This window comes from Melozone crissalis, unplaced genomic scaffold (genome assembly GCF_028551555.1).
Source record: "Melozone crissalis strain CALT ecotype California unplaced genomic scaffold, PUWL_Pcris_2 ptg000027l_1, whole genome shotgun sequence".
In the NCBI taxonomy this organism is placed as follows: Eukaryota; Metazoa; Chordata; class Aves; order Passeriformes; family Passerellidae; genus Melozone; species Melozone crissalis.
This window is the reverse complement of record NW_026535805.1, coordinates 43,707,579-43,722,385: the sequence shown is the minus strand read 5'-3', so window position 1 is coordinate 43,722,385 and position 14,807 is coordinate 43,707,579. Positions and strand designations below refer to the sequence as shown.

General features: G+C 46.6%; 1 protein-coding gene across 1 annotated transcript in view; it reads left to right on the top strand.

The window, feature by feature from the left end:
* Positions 1–3,192: 3,192 nt before the first annotated feature.
* The window catches only part of RSPO3 (R-spondin 3), a 58,027-nt gene continuing 46,412 nt past the window's right edge, over positions 3,193–14,807 (top strand). The window contains exon 1 of the mRNA XM_054279822.1: positions 3,193–3,338. Coding sequence (XP_054135797.1) covers positions 3,242–3,338 — 97 coding nt within the window. The 5' untranslated portion in view covers positions 3,193–3,241. The remainder of the gene's footprint in view (positions 3,339–14,807) is intronic.

Here is a 14,807-nt window from a genome sequence, read left to right as displayed (position 1 = left end):
CCACCTTTTTCTCCAATACAATGTATTAGCTATTTGGAAAACTGAAATCAAGATTTTCTAGCTATGGGATTTTGCACGGGATGGGCATATGATAGTGAAAACACCACACACCATTACTCTTTGATGAAAGGATACAATCCTTAAAAAAAAAAAAAAAATCCAAACTACAGCAGAACAATACCTAGCTGATTTTACAGACTCCTGCTGCTGGCTTCATTGCAGCTCAGTAAAACAGACGTATTTGACTTTCCGGCAGCACACAGACCATCAGCCATTCTGTCCCTCCCCACCCTCTTTATTAAACCCGAAAACAGCGCTGCATTGAACCACCCTGGGAACTGTTTCCGATTCATCTGTTTCACTTGCAAGGAAACACTGCATCCAGCTCCCTCCCAGTGTGTACTACTGCTGCTCCTCACATCTCCCAGCCTGGTGAAGGGAGGCTTCTTGCGTGCTGGATCTCCCCAAAACTGATGGTCCACCTAGCTCGGGCCCAGGCACAGCTGTGCAGCCCTTGCAGCCCAGCCCGCTCGCTGGCTCTGCCTCCCCAGGGCTGATGTCAGCCTGAACTTTGCCGCTGATATCTCATCCATCGGGATGAGCGACATAAACAGAGAATTGCACGCCAGAGTTTTGCTCTGGAACAAGCTCCTTCCACACATTTCAACAATATAAATCTTCCCCTTTTATCACAGGACGGCAGTAACTGTTTATGGGTTCAGTTTGTTATTGTTGTTGGGTGGTTTTCTTCCCCCCTAACGGGGCTGGTTTGTGGAGGCAACCAGGCTCCTGGCGTCCTCTCACCCTGCCGCTTTTTGGATCCTGTCTTGAGTCAAGGCACAGCTTTTGTTTTCTTCTCGGTCTATGTCTCTGCCCCTCTTCCACAGCCAATAAACCACCTCTCCCCCCCGCTGCTGGTCACTCATGCATGCCCTGCCCTACTGCTTGGCCCTGGCTTGGTGCTTGCTCCACAAGTCGGTTCTGCTGAGGCTCTTGGGTGACCCAAGCAGTCCCCGGGGCTCTCTCCCAACACATCTGTCCCACGCATCTCTGCTGGAGCGAGGACACAGCGAAAGGAAGAGGCTAGAGAGACAGTGAGCAGAGTTTCTCAGTCGTGCTTTGTCAGAGCAAGGAGAGGGAGTTGCACTCCCCATTTGTTTAATGTTTTCCTTATGTTTCTCGCGGAGCGTTTTTTTTTTGACATGCTTTCTCTGCCCACTGGTGCTAATGCTGCTCGAGTGAGTTGGCTGGCTAGCTGCAGGTTAGCTCACATACATGTCCCATCCTTTCTCCACTGCCTTGTTTATTTATGCCACTCGCCTGGCTTGCTCAGCTATTTATGCGTACACACTAGCACACAAGAAGTTTCAACCTCCAACGAGACGAAACATCGAGACAAATGCACTTTCTACATGTCAGGGTAGCCCCTAGTTTCGTCTGCTGAATGATTTTTATTTTATGCCTCTCTGGCAATCCCACCCCATCCGGCTCAAGTATCCTGGATTAGAAAGACTTTCCCCAGAGTCCTTTTCAAAGGGAGCCTCCCACAGACCTTTAAATCCCCCACATTTTATGGAGTCGATATTTAACAGCTCTGAGAGGGACAGCGGGGGGAGAGAGCGGGGAAAACAGTTACAAATAAGAGTGGCCGCTCCACACCATTGAGGTTCTTGATGCGATCAGCGCCGCTTCACACGGCTCACTCTCTCATCCCAGCGATAGGCACCCGAGATAAGAAGGCAAGCGAGAGAGGGCTCAGTGAAGTCTCCAGTTTTACCTTGAATCAACCTCACCACCCCCTTTGTAGCCTTCCCCTTCACCCCAAAAGGAAACCCTTGCGGGAGAAAAGAAACGCGATACCCTTCTGTCAAACGGGCCGCCTCGCTTCGCCGAGGTGCAGCCGAGCTGTGCCCTTGCTGCCGGCGCTCTGCCGGGGCTCCCGGCGCTCCCGGGCCGAGAGGCTGCTGTGCTCACCCCGGGCTCAGGGCTCCGCTCGACCCCGCTGGCCCGGGGCCAGCCCCGTGTGTCGCCTGCAGCCCGCCGGCCGTGGGGACGGTCCCCGACCCCGGCAGGACACGCGGGTTTGCTTTGCTCCTTCCCACCGGAGAAGCCACCCCGGAACACCCCTGCCCGGTGGGGAAAGGCCACAACGGAGAAAAAAAGTCCCGAGAGGCAGGAGACCCCCCAGCGCCCCACTCCCATCTCCCCACCTCCGCTGCGAGCCGGGACGTAAGGGGCAAATTCGGGGACGAGAGGGTGCGCGCCGTGCGCCCCTCGGCAGGGAAGGGCTGAGCACCCCGGCCCGTCCCCCGGCGAGTGGGGGCGCCCCTCCCCACGGCGGGGCAGGGGCGCGGGGGGCAGCGGCATCTCCGCCGTGACCCCGGCCGGGCCGGCGGCGGAGGGGAGGCGAGCGAGACCGGCGGCAGGGAGGGGGCCGCCGGCGAGGCTGCAGAGCCCCGCTGCCGGAGGATGCTCGGGCGCCGCTGCCCCGAGGGGCTCTGCCGGGAGCGGGGAGCCTCCTCCCGCCGTGCCGGGGCGCTGGGCTCGCCTCCTCCCGGCGCGGCGCGCCCCGCCCCGGGGCCTCTCCCCCGGGGCCCCGCCGAGGAGCAGCTCCCGCATGAAGCCCGGGGGCTCCTGGTCGGCGGGCGGGAGAGCCGGGGGGGCCCGGCCCACCTGCGCCCGGCGGCTGGCGGTGCCCGCGGCGCAGAGCGCGGCTGCTCCGGATCGGCGGCGGCGGGGCTGGGTCCTCCCTCTGCCCCCCCGCCGCTCCCGCCCTCGCACACTCCTCTCCCACCGCCATCCATCCATCCGTCCTGTCGGCACCTCGCCCGCCCGGCTCACACACGGGCGCGCACAGCCGCACGCACCCCGGCACCCGCACAACATGCTGCCGGCCGCCGGCCCGGCATGGACCCCGGCGGCGGCTGCTCGGCTCCTCTCCGCTGCTGACTGCCCTCTGAGGTTCGCGGCAGGTAGCGGGGCAGACTGCTGGAAAGTGCAATAGGAAGAGCGAAGAGGAAGGGAAAGGAAAAAAAAAAAAAAAAAAAGGAAGAAAAAAAAAAAAAAGAGAAAAAAAAAAGGCAAAAGACATCAAGCCGGCCAAGCCCAGTTTTGGATCTCAGTGCAGGTATTTCTGCTGCTGTGTTCATCCCTTGCCGCCTACCACCCCGGTTTATTATTTCTTTTTTTAAGGAAAGAAAAAAAGGACGAAAAGGAGAAGTCGAACTCCCAAAGGGTTACTATGCAATTGCGACTGATTTCTTGGTTTTTTATCACTTTGAACTTTATGGAATACATTGGCAGCCAGCACGCCTCCAGGGTACGGCGACAGGGAAGAAGTAAGTGCGAAGAGATTTATACTTTGATAACTTCTGGTTCCTCTCGTTGTGCTGTTCACCTGTCCGGGGGGTTCCGTGCCCCCGGTGCCCGGGCGAGTGCGCTGGGAACTAAATCCCGCGTCAGCGGCGCGGCCGAGCGGATTTGCAGGCAGTTTCATTCAACTGGAGGGATGAAAGCGATTTTTAACCTCTCTCTGCTCTTCTTTCTCACCTCACCGGGATGAGCAGCGCGGGCTCTGGGAAGACCTGCGTCTGGTGCTTTACATTTTAATTTCTGGTGAAAGGGAACGTCCTTTCTTAGGTCTTTCCTCTTTCTGAAGGGAAAGGGCGATGACACGACAGGTAACTTTTTGCCAGTATGCCCTAAGCACCCTTCTCCATCCCGGTCAGGAAGCCCCCTTCCCAAGAGCGGGCAGTACGGATTATCGCTATAGGCTAATGCTGAGGGGAGCCGGGGGTGTCCCGGCTCTGTCCGGCCCGTTGGCTTTCAGCCTCCGCTGGCCACCAGTCACCCACTGCCACCGTCCTGGGACCGTGGCCCCTGAATTTTTTAAATTTTTAAGATTTTTTAGATTTTAATCCCATGGGATGACGCGAGTCCGTCCCTTCTGATTTAACCGGCCCCGGTCCATCTCGGCCCGGGTCCGGGGCAGAGGCAGGCGGGGGCCGGGGGGAAGAGATGCAGTGCCCAGGGTCCTGGCAGAAGCTGCCTGCCCCCCGTGAGTGTTAGAAAGGAGAGCCCCCCGTCATCGGGGCAGAGAGGACAGGGAGGCAGCAGCGAGTCGCCCCCTTGGGAAGTCGCTGTCCAGGTCGCGGGGCGCTCCACGCTCAGGCGGTCTCTGGCTCTGGCCTGGGGGTGCGGTGTGAGCTCGGATCCGCGGTGACACCTCCGGCAGCGCCGCCGGCCGGAGCCCTGCCGTGACCCTGCCGCAAGGAGCCGTGGATGAGCGGGATGCGGCGGCAGAGGCCGGCGGGACGTGCCCCCGACCCGGCCTCGCCACCCCGCCTGAATGGGACCCGCCGCTGCTTCGGGAGAGGAGGCGTTTTCTGAGGGGCTGCTCACGCCTGTGCGCTCCCCCTGACAGCTGCAGACACCGAGGAAATGTCATAAAACACAGCCCCCTGCATTTCATCAGCAAGAAGTAACTGAGTTACTTCCTCGGGGAGGGGAGGTACTGTTATTTTAATTTTCTCCTGCTCAGCCTTCGCTCCCTTGCCCTGCTTGGCACGGCTGGCCCTTGAAAGCCTCCTTTGTATGGTTTGCCTCCTGCAAACAAGTTTTGATTCACCTAAAGTGCCCCTAAAGCGGAGCTGCGGACGAGAGAGAGCGGGGCTCCAGCCCTCCGATCCCCACGGCCTCACAGCGAGGGACCACTAAGGGCTAAGTAAAACATGTCAGGGCATCCGGTTTATTATCCTTGGCAAGGGAGGGCTCCGCAGCCTCCATCACCTCCCACCCACTCCTTTAACCCCTGGCGACCGCGGGCCCGCAAGCTGCGGGGGCCACGGAGGGGTACCCCGCGGGCTCGGCGGAGGCTCGGCCCGGGCTGGGGGCACGGCGGGGCTCGGGGGGCAGCGCGGCGGGGCTGGGGGGCAGCGCGGGGCCCCCTCCTCCCGCACTCGCTCCGGCGGCACCTGGAGCGCGGCGCGCCGGGCCAGCGCCGGGCCGGCGGCGACCTCTGCTGTCCCGTGCCGCGGCGGGCAGCCCGCGCCTGCAGGTGCTCGGCTCCCGCACGGCTCGGCACGGCTCGGCACGGCTCGGCACGGCTCGGAGCTGCCCCGCTCTCTCGGCGGGAGAAGGCAGGTCTGCCTCCTGCCCCGAGCGGCGGGGCAGACGCGCCGTGCTCCTCCCGGAGAGCGCCGTCCCACCTCGCTCGTCCTCAGGCAACCTGCACAGCGGGGCAGCTTTCGGGAAATAGGGCGGAAGGGTTGGCCGCGAATGTTGAGCTGGTTGGTACACCGTGGGGAAGGTACCGAGCACTTGCTCAAAGTTTTTATGGCAATGTTTTATGGTTGAAGTGCAGGAGTTAGGATAAATTCAGAGCAGAACAAGTGGCTGGAAAATCACAGCTAGAGGGTCAGAATGGGAATCTGGCTTGTTTTGGCAGCAAAGGCAAAAAGCCTTTCAGAACACCTCACCTGGATATGCTATACATCATCCGCTGGCCGAGGTCTTCAAATCCAGCTGGTTGCAAAACACGATTTGGTATAAATAGTGGTTACTTAGCTTGAAGCAAAGAATTAGAGAGTGAGTGTTTATGAAAGATTATAAAAGTGGTTATGATCTCTTGCACTAATCACTTTGGCTTAAAAAATCTATGAATTGCTGTTAGTAATAGTGCAACTTTATTATAATTATAGTGTGCAGATAAAGACGACACCTGCCAAATTAATCTACTGTGTGGAAGACTTTCCCGGGATTTTGCTGAGACAGTCTCCTTTAGTCACAAATCATAAGCACATTTCTAGGGAAATATTTTAAAATTTCTCTTTAACCTGCTTATTTTTAAATATAGTACAAATAAGTTCCCATCAAGCAGTCAGTGAGCCCATGTTACTTTGTTTTGGTTATTATCAGAGTCCTCCACTCCATGTATTATATTGTAGACTTACATAATTTAAAGTAATTATAAAATCTGAACTGGCTAATTCAGAATACACCATGCCAGAGTCCCAGCTGGTATAAATAGAAGTTCATTTGTTAAATTATCCCATCAGAAGGATCTGGTCCTGAAGCATTACTTATTTTGTACCTATTGCCAAAGTAATCCTTCCTATGAGAAATGTCTAGTTCGCAATCCTTTTGCTATCCAAACTCCTACTGAATTTTCTAGCTGGGGAGTCCTGAATTTCTGTCCTGTGATCAGTAATAAAGATATAGTCGGCTGTGGAGAGATAAAACTCCTCTGAAGTCAACAACAAAGTGCAGAAAGATGATTGGGTCCAGAATTAGACATAGAACACAATCAATAAAAGTTAAAAGCAAACATACCACTAGCAGAGAAATTTGTGGTTTTATTCTGATAAGAGCAATCAAGATTAACAAAGTTGCAGGTTTGAGTCTTACAAGACAGAGTAATATGCAGCTGAGTATAGACTAGTGTACCAATAAATAAGAATTTCTATGTATTGGCCAGTGATTGCAGTTTGCTTAGAAAAAAAAGGACGATCAAGTCAATAAGTCCAAAATATTTTGGCTCTGCAGAGTACTACCAGTCCCCAAAACTTACTACTGACAGTTATGTACATCTCTCACTGACCCTCAAGTAGACAGAAATGAAGTATTATTTGCTGCGGGTCTGTGAGTGACCGGCAGACCATTTGCCATGACCTGTGGACTAGCAGTGAGCCGTGGACTAAATTTGGAAATCCAGAATAAGTAAACTGATAGAAAATTCTGTATTTCTACTACACTCTTACATTTGTGGCTAAAATAACATGTATGACTCTATGGAAATGCAGTTTGGAGGTAGAGCTCCTGTGATTATTGGTAGCCCGTCAAATTGTCTCCTGCCTTTCACCATAACAGCACATCCAGGATACCCAGGGCTTCTTCCTTCCTGCCTTCCTGCCCTCCTGCCTTCCTGCCTTCCCTCCTGCCTTCCTGCCTTCCCTCCTGCCTGCCTTCCATTGCTCCTCTGTCCATTCCTCTGTCCATTCCTCTGCGGGACTGCAGGTCTTCCAGCACCTGCTTCTGGTCACAATTGCAAGTGGAGGGCTCCAGCCTGCAAACACTCTGCATCTCTGGCTTGGTTTGCATACAGCTACTTACAAACCCAAAATGAGGGAGGTGTTTAACAGCCCATTTGTACAGATAACTATATAAATTACAACAAACTGGGAAAATATTGACAAAACAACTGGTGAAATTATTTCTTCAGTCTTTTTATCCTCTTGAGGAGGGTGTAATTCACATGGAGGTAGAATGTCAGCAAGAAAAAAGGAGTTAAATTACTAATTAAAATAACACTTCATTGTAGAAACAATTCTTTTAATAGTTCACCACCTATATATATTATATATATCTACATGTATGTTCAGGGTTTGCACGTCACAGATGGCACTACTACAGAGTTCATATGTAATCTAGATATTGTTACTAATTTTTAAAAATAGAAATTATTTTGTATCTTGGTGCAACAGTTTTAAGCAGAAGTTAGCCAGGCAAGCGGCCATCAAGCAGCACCCCTTGGGCAGGATTGAATTACTGTTAGTTCTCTTTCAAAGTGTTTGTATGCTGCTGATAATTTTTCTCTAATCTCTTCATATTAGCACTGTGAGGGTAAATACTCTGATGGCAACAAGTGTGTCCTTTTCTTTTTTGCAATGAAACAATATTTCTCATTTTTTGGATGAGAATCTGCCCATTTAAAATTCCCATTGCAGTCATTGGAAACAGAAGCTGTTCCATCGTGTTATTGTAAACTGTGAATATATCTCATTGTAGAGATATCTTAAAAAATTAAATATCAGAAAATCACTATCGATCGCTGAAAGCTTTTGAAGCATGATAAGGATGGACTGCTTGTGTTATTTAAAAAAAAAATAACTCAGTATGTATGTAAAATCTGTGCCTGATCATACCAGCACATGTGGAACGATAAGTGTTGTTATCCCCAGAGACTAAAGGACGTTGCTGAGCAGTTCCCATTTCATACCTGATATCTGAAAGGGTGATAATTTTAATTTTTTTTCTATAACTTGCTGAAGACATTTCTTATACTATATAAAATTCGTGTTAGACTTTAAATATATGTTACTACAACTTCTCAAAGATAGTGATATAGGATGGTATACCTGAAAATACATGAAAAGTTCTATTTCTCTCTGTAGAGAGAATAAAATATTGCTATTATTAGTAAGAAGGTTTTAGAGCTTGAACATGCCTTCTTTACTTTCAGTGGAGAAAGTCCTACGGACTATGCTGGAGCTGGAGTGAGCTTTTTTTTGCAGGACCTCAGGATACATTTTGAATTTGGAAGAAATCCCATACTAAAATACTTGCAAAATTGCATGATTCCAATATGTAAAGCCCCTAAAGAGGACAAAACAATGCCTCTTACCTTTCAAAACTGTCATACTTAAGTTGCTTGGGAGGCAGTCTCTTTCTTAATCATATGAAAAGTATCACTATTTTACTACTTCCACCAACTGAGCCAACTGAAGCCAAACAAGTTAACTGAGACTAATTTCTTCTTTTGAGCTTTGCCCTTAACATACCAAGACTTTGCCAATCCCCATTCTGCTGTTTCTCCTTGCTATAAATTTTTCACTGGAGACTAAGGAAGTTACACCTGATAAAATCTGAACTAGAACTCAAAATCAGACTTAGTCATTTTCTCTTGCTTAGCATGCTCATTTTGCTCTCTGGTTTGCAGAGCAAGTGTGCTGGCTGCACCACTGCGCTTTATCGCTAGCATTCACAAGCTGTCTGTCATTTCATACTCAATCATTTATAGACAGTGACCACTAGCAACACTCCTCCATTAAAACTATGGATGTTCTCAAGAATGAATTTTCCCCTGCAGTGAATTGTCCCTTTCGCTCGAAATTAAAGTAGAAGTTGCGAAAGCTTGGTGGAGGAGATATAAAAGATAATAAAAAAATATTTTTGTCTGACTTCTAATTTTGGAGTCTGAACGACTCAAAATCACTTTGCCAATTTTTTTACCAAAATAATTCTGAACAAAGCAATCTTATCAGATGAGAAAAGGCAGCTGAAACCATGTGCATTTTTATACAAAACTCTGTGTGTCTGCTATTACCACAAACAATGCTTCAGAAGAAAGTACTCAGAGAACATTTATTCATGCAAACGTGCTATGGCTCTCAAAAAAAAAAAAAGAGAGCTCCAACTGTTTTATAAATAGTTGAATAACTGAGGTTTTGGTGACAGCAGAATCATTAAAATTAGGTGTTTTGTCATAATAAAATCCAACAGATTTTATTAATGAGTACTTTAACCTTATTTTTGTTGCTAGAACAGAGCAGTGCGATGAGCAATGCTACTTAAGGAACGATTGTACTACGGTTGTCCGACAGCTGACTAATAAACATTTCTGTGTGTTTCAGTTTCCAGATCATGAGCTATCGACCTTGCATTTTAAAATGTTAGTGTTACTTACTCCTGTAAACAAACATAACAGCCACTGAAGTAAAGGAGCCACAAAACACATCTCTCTCCAGTGCTCCTAGGCAAGAACTCACCTATGGGGAGTCAGAGCTGAACTGGGAGAGCTCCTGCCAGCTTCAAGCAGCACCCCAGCCTTGCACTGATATTTTGGCTCCAAACAAGGGGAAGGAAGAGCATAAAGGAATGCTTGTAGTAGTACTTTTAAATAAAAGTAAAACTCCAAACCACAGGTTTACACCAAGTTCTCGTAGTGCTGATATAAACTTTATCCTTTCAAGCTTCTTAATGTGTGTCAGTATAACATCCTGATAGGTTTTGTGTTTAAAACTGCAAGGTCCTAGATGGGATTTCAGACATTTAATATATTCTGCAGAGTAAAGAAGATTTTGGGGCGCTGTAAAATGAAACAGGAGGTCATTGATAGATGTTGGGATAGTAACGATGTGTGATTCCTGTGGCTTCCTGTAAAGGGCAAAGGCAAACACAGAAGGGCTCATATCCAAGAACTGGACATGAGGTGCCTAAGGTGTGTCTGGGACAGGATTTAAATATTAGTCACTCACTTTCAAATAATGCGTAATTTCCACCTCACCCCCAACACATGGACATTACTCAGATGCTCTGTAATTTCTAACGTGATGTTTCATCTTACTGGCACTGAACATCTGTCCGTGCTCAGATCCTTGCATGCAGCGACTTTGAAATTTTCTCTTAAAGAAATCCTGCGTTAAAAAAACGCAATGAATTAATAGCAACAAATAATAAATATATCAATGTCAAGTTCCTCCACACGGAGCACACAATATTGCAGATCACTGCTTACTGACATTGGAATAAAGCCACATGCATTCCTGCTCCATACCCAGCCCTCACGTCCTGGTCTTTCCTGTGCAAACTAAAATTGGTGTGGGCGGCGACCTGAGATTACACGCAAACCCAGGTGAAAAACATCACTTTATTAGAACATATCAATACAGATAGTCCAGAGTCATGTTAAAGGGAAGAATTAAGCTTAGGTTTTCTATTCCTGGCCAAATGTTTTAGCAGCTAAGCTTTTGGATGCGTTAAGGGGCAGCAGGGCTGCTGCTCCGTTCTTGGTCTGTTTCAGAAGAAAAGAGTGAATTCTCCTTTCTTTTGTTAAAGAATGTACTGGTTTGCAGTGCAGTGTAGTAGTGCCAGGGCACCTCAATTCCCTGGACATCCAGGATTTCATACAGTTTCTGACCTCATCTTTTCAGACCAGGTTAAGGCTCCTTTCTTCAGCGTGCTGGATTTTTCCCCTTTTGTAGGCACCCAACTCTTCTCACCTACTAAAAGGCAGCCGAAATATCTTCCTCAGAGCTCCCAGCTGTACTTTGATGCAGGTGTCAATGGAGTTCATCATGACACAAAGCAGGGATTTTTGGAACAGCACAAATCTACCAAGCATCAGCTTATCTACCCCACTTCTCCCCAGGTAACTTCCTGGGTACCCAGCTTCACTGGTGATAGTGTTTTCATGGAAACTCACAGCAGAGGTAGGGCTTAGGTATTTTAATGAAGCTTCCCTACATGGTGAGTTTGTGTTTCAAGGGGAAGGAAGACAAGGTCCTCATGTAAACCAGAATCATAGGAGCAACCAGCTGGTGGAACAAGATTTCCATTGCATTCCTTGAAAAACTTTTACGAACATCCACATGAACCAGAGCTACTAAAACCCGACACTTTAATATGTTTACAAAGTTTATGTATGTTATCGGCACATGCAATACTCCCATAAGGATTTATTACAGGTTTCTTTAGCAACAACATTTTTTATCATAACAGCTCAACTGGTCAGAGAGAGGAAAACAGCCAGTTTCTCCAGAATGAGCCTCCCACACACACTTGCCCAGCATTATTGAGTTGCTTATTCATGAAGATTACACAAACCAGTGTCGGCAAGTGTTTCATAACTTTGTTTCCTTTTCCTAGAATGTTCATTATTAATTTCACTTTTTCTATGCCACTGAATAATGAGTTGCTGGTGTTATATTACTTGATGTTACTGCCGAGGGAAGAGCTAGCCCTCCCAAATAGAAAAGTGGGAGCAAAGGCTATTTATTCAACATGGGAGTCAGAAGATGTTAAGTGCAAGTATTTCGCAAACACATGGGGATGGATGAAGATTCCAGAAGTTTTAGTATAACACAGAACTAAAAATAATCAGCTAAATGAGACCTTCTTCTGCTGGGCATGCTGGCCACAGATGTTTAATAGCAAGATCCTGAAGGCCTGGAAGGCAAATAAATGACATGATTTTGTGTTTTGCAAAAGAAAAAAAAGAAACCCCACAACAGTTTCTGTTTTGCAGTCCAAAATGAAATCACACATTTGTCTCTTGTGTTTATGTTTTATGAAGAGTTGGGCAATTGACAAGTTTTAGAGTTGAGGGTGTATTAAAAGGGAAAGTAGAATTCTGTATGAGTGTAGAATTTATAACTTGTGCTATGTCCTAGACAAGTATTTTTAAGATCAAGGCCCCAACTTTAGGAATAAAATTATTTAAATGTGCTTTTTAAGCTACCAGTTGAGGAGAAGTTTCAGAGGTGTAAAAATCTGTCTGTAGGATTCAGCTTCAAGTGAATGTCAGCAAAAGGGCATCCTCATTGCTGCTTAGGTCATACATTATTTCTGAAAAATAATTACTTCTGAAAGTAATTTTGAGGAACAGATAAACATAAAAAATTAGTTCCCCTAGACAGATTGTGGACAAAAATATTGCATTTTATCTCCACTGGCATAATTTATTTCTGCTACAAATCTACAAAATCAATATGATTTGAAAGTGCTTATTCTTTTCAATGATGGGGTACCATGTTCATTCATCTGAGTAATTAACTAAGATACTGCTTTAAAGCCCCAGCTTCCTTCAAACATAGAGCAAATAAGCTGCCACATTACTGAGTTCAGTACATCTAACAAGCAGTGACATACATTATGGTTGTATTGTCTCAATCACTCTATGAACGTAAAAATTATGGAGGAAATTTCAAACAGGCTTTCATTTATGAGGTATCTACATATTGTACCTGGATACTCTGCCAAACACGAGGCTTCCCAAGCTTTATGGAGGTTAGAAGCACCGAGTGGGGAGTGATCAGAGTGGGGGCATCTTACTACTCTGCCAGGATCTGGCTGGCCACAGAGGAAACTCTGAACTGTACCATTTCAAGATGAGGACAGGCTGCTATTCACCTCTTTCTGAAATCACATCATTTCCAGCTACCCAGTGAGCAGAGAAGTTCATTTCTCCCTCAGGATAAATCACACCTGAGTCCAGATAAAATAGATTAATCAAAAGAGTAGCCTTCTCTTGAATTTCCACAGTTTCAGTGAGAGAGGAGGATTCTAACCATAGCTACCACTAAAAGACCACCAAGCATTATGAAAGCCAATCCATAATCCTTTTTGAAGCCTTGCATAATTTCTTGAGAAGTAAGTTATTCATCTATGATACTTGCTGGTCGAGCCTTCTAGTCTGGTTCCATGACTGGCTGCGGTTAATTCTGGGAACAGGAAAAAGGGCCTGTGTTTTTCATCTGGAAGTATGCAGAGACCTTGGGCACATCTTGCTCAAAAGAGATCAGTCACAGAAATTGCAGTACTCCATATAAGAGAGTTCATTCAGAAGTAGAATCTTCCATCTCATCTTCCTTAATTGCTACAGAAACATCTCTGGCTTATATAGGTAATTCCCTGGAACCCCCTGACCCCACAGCTGTTGTCCTAGAATTGGAAAAACTTATGTTTATGCATTGTCATCTCTCCCTTCTCCTCTACACATTAATGTCTATGTATCTATCTGTATATTTTCATTCCCATATATACACAAAAGTTCACATCAGCACAAGCAAGAATTAAAGTATTTTCACTTTAAGATTGTCTTAAAATATAGGTGAAATTCATGCTGATATCCTCAGGTAGAAGTTTTTGACTCCATGTGAAGTTCTTTGGTTTGTCTGAAAACTCCATCTCTTCTCCCACCGTTCTTATCATCTGTTTGGTCATGGAAAGCAAAATTACTAGTTTTATGTAGGTTAAACCAAATGGTAAATTAAAGAACAGCAAAAAAATTGCCTGGGAAGCTTGGTAGGGAACCCTCTTTTCTTTCTGATTATCTTGTCATGTTTAAAACTGTACTAGAGAGTTATATGGACCCTTCCCTTTTAGGTTATGAAACCTTCCTTGCTTTTCAAATGACCTGCATCACTAGGCTGGAAATTTTACTTAACCACTTGGAAGGAAGATGATGCTCCAGAGATTATGCTCTGGGCAGGGAAAATTGGTGATTCCAGTGAGAAGGGTCTTTCCTTGCCACTGTGACCATGCAGCAGCACTGCTGCTGATGTTCCTGGGGTTGGCCATGCGTATGGGTACACTTCTGTAACTGCATCTGTGCACATGCAAGGAAAGACAATATTCCTCTCTTTTATCAGCAAACAGAAGTGTCACAATCATAAGGCACATGCCATACTAACCCGAGGTTTTCAATTAGAGCCTCTGCATTGTTTTTAATGGGAGATGGTTTAGGCAGAATAAACATGTCACAAAGGTTAAGGGACTGATTCTGCTTCTAGCTACAACTCATGTCAGGCAAGCAAGTATCTCACAGAGCCCTGCCAGCATAAAATTTGCATGTGCACTGAATCCAGCCTAAATGTTTATAAAGGCTACTAAAAAAACATGATAAGTTGGAGGTTTTTGTTGCCAATCACCAAGAAAAGGAGCAGAAATGTAGTCTGTAATTTGCTTTGTGAGTTGCTGGTACAGAACATGAGGGTATTCCACTGTCTTTTGTCAGAGAACCAATGCAATTTGCCACTTTAAAGTGTAGGAGAAATATTTTATGGCTTTCTCCATGGTTTACTTATTCACCCTGTCCAGCACTGTGTATTCCTGAGTATTTTCCTTCTTTGCCTTCCCTCTGTTCCTACAGATATTGAACCTGAGCACTATCTCTCAAAGTAGTGCCTGAAGTAATTCACAAAATGAGAACATTCACTAGAACAGACTAGCTAAATAAGTGAGCATAGTAACGGACACAAAATGTTGCATTTTCTGAAATGGCAAGTGGTAGAGGAAGTAATAAGTCTAGATCAGCTCCATTAGCCTGCCAGATTTAATACATGCATGATCCATGTCCTTCTCATAATCCACTCAACACATGAACCCAGCCCAAGCCTGCTGGAAATGAGAACTAGCAGGTGAATGCATTGAACCAGAACAGACACCAGAATTCACATGCAATCATACATACAACATACAGGATGTACAATAATGTTGTCTTTTGTCAAATCAATTTTTAAAATATTTAT